This window comes from Alligator sinensis, unplaced genomic scaffold (genome assembly GCF_000455745.1).
Source record: "Alligator sinensis unplaced genomic scaffold, ASM45574v1 scaffold624_1, whole genome shotgun sequence".
In the NCBI taxonomy this organism is placed as follows: Eukaryota; Metazoa; Chordata; order Crocodylia; family Alligatoridae; genus Alligator; species Alligator sinensis.
Genome location: NW_005842021.1, coordinates 2,862,254 through 2,871,424, shown reverse-complemented (window position 1 = coordinate 2,871,424; position 9,171 = coordinate 2,862,254). Strand labels below are relative to the sequence as shown.

At 36.3% G+C, this 9,171-nt stretch overlaps 1 protein-coding gene across 1 annotated transcript in view; it reads left to right on the top strand.

Annotated features, from left to right (window-relative positions):
- The window catches only part of SETD3 (SET domain containing 3), a 19,018-nt gene extending 11,786 nt beyond the window's left edge, over positions 1-7,232 (top strand). Inside the window, exons 4-7 of the mRNA XM_025202336.1 lie at positions 345-511; positions 1,168-1,253; positions 3,468-3,628; positions 4,720-7,232. Of these exons, the coding sequence (XP_025058121.1) occupies positions 345-511; positions 1,168-1,253; positions 3,468-3,628; positions 4,720-5,166 (861 nt within the window). The 3' untranslated portion in view covers positions 5,167-7,232. The remainder of the gene's footprint in view (positions 1-344; positions 512-1,167; positions 1,254-3,467; positions 3,629-4,719) is intronic.
- Positions 7,233-9,171: the final 1,939 nt, after the last annotated feature.

Sequence of the window (9,171 nt, the reverse complement as noted above, 5' to 3'; positions counted from 1 at the left end):
AAGAGTGTTGGGAGACCAAGGGTAATATAAAAAAATCACAAAAAAAGATGAGATGTGCCAGTATATTTAAATAGCAGTTGCCTCCCCATGTAATGGGGAGTTTGCATTCTCTGTAGAAGTCCATCTCAACTACTGAACACCTCTTACTTGAAGTCGTATAACAAAATTGCCCGGCATTTTGAATAAACAAATGAAAACAAATGTGTTTCAGTTCTATAGCTTCATAAACATTGTATGTCATTACAATAAAATAACTTTTCCAGGAAATAACTTTCAATTTATATCAGTTCTTTGAGTTTATCTTTAGCTTTTTTCTCTCTTCACTTCTCTTTTCATCCTTCTAGATTTACATTTTTTATGGCACTCGGTCAAATGCAGAGTTTGTGATCCACAGTGGTTTTTTCTTTGATAATAATTCACATGACAGAGTGAAAATAAAGCTTGGAGTGAGTAAAAGTGACAGGCTGTATGCTATGAAGGCTGAGGTTTTAGCTCGTGCCGGCATCCCAACGTAAGTAAAACAAAATGAGCTGGGTTTGATATTTGAATATTTCAAAGTGTATGAAGTCCAGTTAAGCATTATTAAATATGTTTTGTAATAGTTTGCTTAGGCCTTCAGTTTATATAGAAAATTAATGTCATAATGAAGTTTTAATGATTTTTTTATCAGCTCTAGCATTGTGTAATCTGGAGTAAACAGAAAGGGAACATCTTTGGTTTTAATACATACTTGAACAGAATCAGCCAACAGTTTAATTTGAACCTATTTGTGTTTTTTTTTCTTTCTTTCCTATCCCTTGCACATACATTGCAAAGTACAGTTTGTGATCTGTATAAGTAACAAATATGTCTTCAGAAGAAAGTCCTTTCAGTTCAGGCTGCAGTATGATGGGGAAGATTTGTGAAATGTTACTTCTTCATGAATTTATTATGAAAACCATACAAAAAGTAATTCTGAGTTTTCCCCAAAGAACAAGCAGTTTAAAAAAAATAATTGTTCATCTCTAAGACCGGTCAAAGAAGTTGTTCTTCAGTTTAACCTTAAAAATTGGTTTGACCTTGTTTTTTTTAACATGTTCCTGAGGAACACTGAATTTATTATACATTGTATTTTCATGTTAGAATAATGAAGTTACCACAGTCTAACATGAGTTTGGTCTTTTTTAGTTCAAGCGTTTTTGCCTTGCACGCTACTGAGCCTCCAATTTCTGCCCAGCTTTTGGCTTTCCTTCGAGTGTTTTGTATGAGTGAAGGTAAATAATTTACAAAAATGTATGATATATATGCGTTTTAAATGGAAAGATGACAGACATATGAAACAAACTGAAAATAAGTTTTTTAAAGTGAATGATTGAGAATGGATCTCTTTGTGTGTGAGAATACATCAAAGAGCCTGGACCTCCTGGCATCTCATGAAACAAAAGTTTAGACTTTAGACAAATGGAACTTTTAAGACTGCAGTGCCTTTAAATACATAAAATTGTATCATTCCAAATTGTGTCATTTGGCATAGGGACTGTACTGATGCTTCTAGAAATTGTTGTGACCTTCTGTACAAAGCTTCAGATGATATAAAATCCTTCACTTTGAATGATGCTATATATGCACATCACCACCACTTTTTTTAATCTCCCCATGATTGCAAAAAATTAACTTGCTCTGTGGTCTTATCATTTTTTCTTAAGGTTTAAAAATGTCACACCAAGACTTGGAAACTTGCTCACACTTAATATGGCAGTATTTCAGCTTTTACCACCAGATGTGGTCATGGGACTAGAAAATTCCAAAACATGTAACAGAAAAATCCAAAAGAGATATCTTAGAGTAGAGCAGCTTGAACATTTAAAACCGCATTTTTTGTAGTTCATAATCTATGATAAGCTTAGTTTGTGAAATGCACTGTAAGTGTCCACCTTTCAAATATGTATTCTTTTATAATGACTTGATTTTATAGAACTTTATAAAAGAAACCTTTGTATTATTAAGGTGAGGATGTTTTAAAGGACTTCTGTAGCATTTGTCAACATCTCCATCAGTTCACTTTGTGCCATTCCTACCTTCAAGACAAGAGCCTCTCCTGTGAAAGTCAATAGTAGTTGTAGAATTTAGCTTTGTCCTGTTTTCCATAATATAAGGTACAGCATTGTTGAATTACTTATTTCTCACCAAGCAAATATTTACCATCTTCACAGTTAGGTAGAGCCTGGAGTTCATTTGTCATATATTCATATAATGGATTTATTACTTTTGGAGAAGTTTGAGAGTAGATTGCAAAATTTGATTTATCAAACTGCTAGTCTTTGTAGAGTTAAACAGTCTGTCTGTTTTAACCTAGAGTTCTTAACTGTAGATACAAATCCATGCCACAGTTGTTCTCATGGCATATATCTATGATGGAGTTTTTCAGGTAGTTCAGGAACCCAGGATAAGTGTTGCCTGATATGCTTTGGACTTCAACTTGTTTTGATATGTTTGGCTTTATGTACCAGGATAACTGGGTATTTGTGTTTGTTCTGGTCCCAAGCTTTGATTCCCTTTTGAAGGGAGGATGTCATAATTATGTAACAAGCTGGCTGTTTTTTCTGAGTCCCAGATGGGCATGCATTTTCTTGGAGGAAACGTACTTATGGTATGTTTATTGCTATAAAATGCATTGATGCATCCCAAACTCCCAGTATGAAAACTGGTAATTGTCTGTAGTTGAGCTTTTTGCTGAGGAATGGTATTACATGCAAGTGGTTGATTCACTAATGAAGTCCTGTTCCCAGTGACCCTTTCATCAGCGAATGGAATTGAAATACATGTCACTCAATTCTGTTGTGTTAGCATTTTCTTAACAACTTCTGTCAGATGTTTACTTGAAGTTTGTGATAAACTTTTCTTCAGGAGAGAATTTTGATAATTAAAAGGAATAAGATTTAAAGAATGTGTGCAGTGCTATCTATCATAAGCCACATGATGCCTTCTAACATATTGGAAGCACTGTTTGACCAATAGCTGTCAGTTTGTTTGACTAAAAGACATTCCCTTTGACAATAAGAAAAATAACTGTACTAGTATTTATACATTCTCTCCCAGCAAATATTTCTTCTATTGTCTACAAATACACACAACTCTTTCATGAAATTCTCTATTTTGTTATCATAAATTATTATGTAGGACAATACATCTGTGGTCATCTGTGAAGTAAGAATTACGATATGTACGTTTGGCCAAAATATTCAGTACCTTATGTCAGAATAAAGTTGAAGGTTCATTTTGTTGTTAACCTCCAGACTTCCAGATGCCACTTTGAGAATAGTACCAAAAATAGGCACATCATTAGATCACTTCTATTAAGGAAAGAGATTTTTTTCTTAATAATATCAGATCATATTTTTGTAAATAAACTTTATGTGATTTTTAAACTGCTGAAGTAAATGATGAGATTATTTTTTAACAGCTTGTTTTTTTTATATTTACTGCAGAAGAGCTGAAAGAGCACTTGATAGGAGAACATGCAATTGACAAAATCTTCACTCTGGGCAACTCTGAATTTCCAGTTAGCTGGGACAACGAGGTTAAACTTTGGACATTCCTTGAAGCTAGAGCATCCCTTCTTTTGAAAACCTACAAAACCACTGTGGAGGTAAAAGCAGCAAAAAAAAATTGCCATTTTATGTCATCTCAAGTTTGTTGCATAGTAATCCGAGCAAAACACAGTCCCTTTCTCCCTGAACAGCATCTCTTCATCTTCAAGTTGTTATAACTGTTTATATTACCTGTGCTTTTACATATAAACCTTCCCCGCCTTAGCCAAAGAATCAGCAGCATAAGAATGTGGCTGGGCTGCCTGGGCAGCAATGACTTCCAGTTGCCTCTGCCACCGTGATTGCAGGAAAAGTCAGGGGGAGGGAGGGGCATTTCCCCTGCCCACTCCCATCAGTACTTGGGGTGCCTGATCCTGTTGTCCCATCCTAGTTGCACCACTGCAAAGAACTAAAAAGCTTTGTTTTTTCTGTCCTATATATGATCAGTTTCAACTTCATGTCTGTGAGTTTCCCTGTTTCCTGGTCTAACCTGTAAAGAAAACATACCATTTCTTATTCACATTTGTTCATCATCCTTAAAACTACTGACATGCTATGATTCTGCAGGCTTATCAGTGCAAAGTACCTCTTCTCTTTAATGGACTTAATTGGGGCTACACAGAAGCACGAAACCTGCCCCTGTAGATAAGCCTGCAAGATTGAAGGCCTTGTCTTATGCAAGTAAAGGCTCCTGGCAGACATGCAAGTGAAGACATGATGAGATCTGATGTGGGATCCCCACAGTCTCTCTTCTTGCCATGCCACTTGTGCATGGCAGGAGGCCTGACTGTGGGATCCAGCATCAGATCCCATTGCACCTTATTACTGGTGCAGAGGTAGCTTAGAATCTCCTGGTGCGCTCCCATGGCTGGAAGCCCCATCAGCTGATGGGGCTTCCAGCTGCAGTTGGGAGCCCCAGCCTGGTCTCTCATGTAGTTAATAGCTTGTTCAAAACCAGCCGCAAAACCGTTACACATTTTTTGTGCAATTTTTGTTGCTTATTTCTTGTTTTATCACACCACTAATTTCATTAACATGTGGCTGAGTAACAACTTTAGATGTGATTAACTGGTAACATGTTTTAAGGGCCAAAGACCCATAAGTTGTATTGTTTATTTTGGTAACACGTGGTTTTTTTTCTTTTCTCAAGGATGACAAGTCCTTCCTGGAGACCCATGACCTTACTCCTCATGCGACAATGGCTATCAAATTGCGCTTGGGTGAAAAAGAGATTTTGGAGAAAGCAGTAAAGAGCGCAGCTGCCAACAGAGAGTACTATAACAAACAAATGGCAGATGGAAACCCCCTTCCAAAATATGAAGAGAGCAATATAGCCTTGCTAGAGAACACTGTGGCTGACTCTAGACTCCCAATTGTCTTGAGAAACCTAGAGGAAGAAGCAGAGGAGCAAGGGAACTTAAAGATTGGTGAAGCCATTGATGCAGAAGTCACAGAGAATGGGTTTGTAAATGGTGAAAACTCTCTACTTAATGGGACCAAATCAGAAAATGAAAATCTAAATCAAGAAGAAAGTAACAGAGAGACTGAAGATGCCAAAGAATCTTCTTCAGACAGCACTGATGAGGTTAAAGAATAGAGAGAATATAAAGTTTGACTTTATTGTGAAATTAAAATTAGCCGAAGTTTATGAACAGTGCATTTACATTGGTGTGTTTCTTTGTTAACATTTCTCTTTCTGCAGAGGAAAAATGTTTTTGCTGCTTTATATAAGAAAAAATGATTTTTTTTTAAGTTATTTAAAAAATTTAGCATCCTTTTTCAATTAAGATTGCCATCTTGCTTTCAGGCAAAACCTGGGGAAAGAGGTGCCTTTGGAAGATTTTGCAGCCCTTTGTGGAACAAATGTATTTTCTTCCTGGGGAAGAATTAAGCTCTTCTATCTGCTGTGCTTTTGTTGTTCTGTCACTCTGACTACCGAAATTAAAAGCTTGCTCTGCCTCCTGCCAAGAAAAGCAGAAGGCAGGACTGACTCGGTATTCAGCATGAAGGTGGGAGAGCAGTACAGCAGAAAACTGGATAAGAGGATCAGAAACTTGGGAGACTGGAAGAAAACCTGTTTAAAATCAGGTGCACCAGTCCAAAAAAAGGTAAGGTGGCAACCTTATTTTCAATAGTTTTAAATGTTGATGAGAATCCTAAAAACACACTTACAGTGATTTCTGAGGATTTCCGTTTCCTTTTTTATGTTTTGTTTTTACTATATTAAGAACATTTCATCTTTCTTCCTTAAATCAAAGTTAGGCTACTACAGTACAACATCCACCTAATTTTAAAGGCTGACTTTTTTTTTTCTTTTAAAGCGATACTTTTTTATTTACAACGGAGGTGGAAATGGAGAAGTTGAAAGCAGATAGGCCAAGCCACAGCTTTAATCTGTGTTGTTCAGTAGGGTCAGGTCTCAGCTTCTTCAGGTTTTCACAGTTAGCTGGAGATTTTCAAAGCTAATTTTTTGACTGAACCATTATTAAAAGTAAAATATGATTTAATATTCCTGTCTGCTATTCTTTCATTTTATGTAGTTGGATATAACGCTGAATGTGACAACAGTTAGCTTACCTTATTTTGAACTTTATCTTTTCATTGAAATATATTTGCTACTGTTTTCCTAAAGGAAGAAGAGTGAGCAATACTGTTTTTTTTTTTTGGTTTGGGGCAGACCAAAACCAAGTTTGCTGCATGTGTTCCCACTTATACTGTGTAGCAATCTGAGGCACACATCTTGGCTTACCAATACAGTGCCAATTAAGTCTGTTATCCAGCAGTGTTGGTTGTCCCTCTCCTCCATATAGTAAATTCTGTGTAAAAATTATTCCAGCATTATAGTACAATACCAAAATGACCGTAGTTTCAAGGCTTGGCTTTGAAATGGCCTATTTTAATATGCAGCTTAATTCTTTTGCTCAATTTTTAAGAACTTTCCCACCTAACAAAACTATCTTTTAAAAGTTCTAAGGAATGGAAAGACTGGGCAAAGTATGGATAACTGTTTAAACTTAAAAATAGCAACTTACTCATCTAGGACTGGTGGCAGTAAAATGCCAGTGGACATATTTATTGTCTTATTTATTAGATTTTTGCTTCTTTTACAATTACAACTTGGAAAAATGTGCTTTTGCATAAATCTTTGGTGCAATACACATGACAAGTAGTGACTTCCATATTGCCATAGCAACTTCGGTGTTCAACTACGATTAAAAAAAAGTTAAATAGCTTTTTCTAAATATTTCACTGAGAATGGTGTTTGGCCATTACACATGGGATATTGTTTTCCCATTAACTAGAGGCTGGACCAATATTTTTGTAACTATATGCTGCCTGTAGGTAGAATAGTATGTATTTTCATCCTGACAGTTTAAATGTCATGTAAGTCACCACTCTTCAGGTTTTTTTTATTAGAAACAATATTCATCCACTTCTGCTTCTGCCAGTTGCATTGCACATATATCAAAGAAGGTGAGATGATAACACCCAACAACAACTTGTGTTACCTGAGCATTATAACTGTAATCCAAAATTTAAATGATTTGGTTTGATACACTGTATTCTGTTTCAATGTTTGCTGTTATCTATGGCTTAGCAAACTCTGGTAACCACAGGATAGATCGTGTGGGTTTTCTTGAATAAACTTAGTTCTACAGTGTCTTTAGTGGTAAGTGTATTATACAAACAAAAGCCAGCATTTGGCATTGACATGGTGTTTGTGTTAAAGGAGGAGAAAGAACTAAAGCTGGTGCTCAGTACAGTACTAAATGGAGGGCACAACATAAACGCAAGTAATCATAATAAGCAGAAGAAAGCACTGATCTACTGTATGATTTCAAACTCCTATTTCTGGTGCATATTGGTGTTACCTAGAGAAGGAAAAAGCCATGCTGAGTACAATAAAAGTGCAGAGTAGTCTAATCTTGCAGTTTACATTCCTACTCAGCAAACATAATTGATTCCTTTAGAAACACTAATTGAAAACTTCCTTAAGCCTTTGAAAATAGGGGAAAGGGGAATGATAAAATTGGCACTGACAAGCCCTCATTGCCATCTGTCATGAAAACAGACCTATCAAAGCATTTTAAAGTTAACTTTCTTCTTAATGTTTGGGTAAGAGGCTGTTCACACTATTCCCAGGCTAAATGCCAAATGTTGCTTCTATTTAGTTAGTAAGAAGCAGTAAGATTTCTCGGACTGTTCTCCAAAAACAAAATAAAATAAAATAATAAACAATGTTTGAATTCTGCATGTAACCTAGTTACCGATGGGTCGTTTCCCTAACAACCTGTGCTTTTTGGCTTTGTACAGCATAACCATGTCCTTATAGCAGAACTGATGAGACTTTAAGAGCTAAAATTATAAGGTAGAGCAGCAGCTTCTGAATTTTGTTGGTTCTCATACCACCTTTTTAAACATGATTGCAAAATGAATGGATAGAACATCAAGTACGCATGCCACACATGCATAACACAGTTTGGGACTCCTTGGGTCAGCGTATGGTAAAGGCACTTGTTCAAGTTACCATGAGGTGTGAATTTATAGCCCATCAGCTTCTCCTGCATGCATGTTCTTTCCAAGTGGGAAATGGTGAGGTAACTCTCTCCACTTTCATTGAGGTCAAACTACCTGACATAGCACAGAGTGAAAGCATGCACAGGGGCAGTTACTGTGGAGCAACTGAGGCACTTCAGCTTACCTTGTGACAACTTGTGTACCCATACTCCTAAGAATGCAAGTTTACTTTTAGGAACTGGCCTAAAATTAGATATTTTTCTCTAGACATTTTAAAATTGGCCCTCAACCAGACAATAGAAAGAACTTCAAACGGACACTGCATGTTGCACTGTGAAGTGTGTTAAGACACATTAGTAAGTTTGTTACACATGGTACTTTAGATCTTCTAATTTGTGTATTAAAAGGAACATTCTTCTGCTTCTGCTAGTTGCACACCTGCCTGGGAGGTGGCAGAATTCTGAAACAATTAGCATTTCCTAAACCTCTCAATTGTAATCCAAAATGTAAATGATTTGGTTCAGTCTGATGCATTACATTTTATTACAGTATAAACTGCTTTTTTTCTGGAGAGAAATGGGAAGTTCACCCAACCGGTATCCAGTCATCCCATTTTTTCTCATAGATTACCTGTGCCAAATAAAAATGTTAAAAATAAAAAGAGGTTCAACAAAATACTTCTGAAATAGTAACATTTCAAACCCTGCCCCGGTTCCTTGGTAGATTTAGCTGGTGTTACCTGAATGGAGATTTCAAATATGTCTAGAGAGGGCTTTAGTGATTGATTTTATAATGTGCAAGATTTCTAATATGCTATATTACATGTGCTATTCTATGAACAGTTTGCTTTCACCATTATAACACTGAGAGAGTATAGATTCATAGGTGTTTCCACAGTCTGCTGCTGCCATCTCCTCCTTGCGATTGATTATTCATGCACCTTGGAGGCCATGTTCAAGATTTTCATGCATCAAGATGAGCAATGAAACTCAGAAAAACTTTATTGTGGGATAAAAAAGCAATAAAGACTCATTTTTTTTCCCCCCTTACAGCTAGAATCTTCTGTGGGGCTCCCTTAAAATAG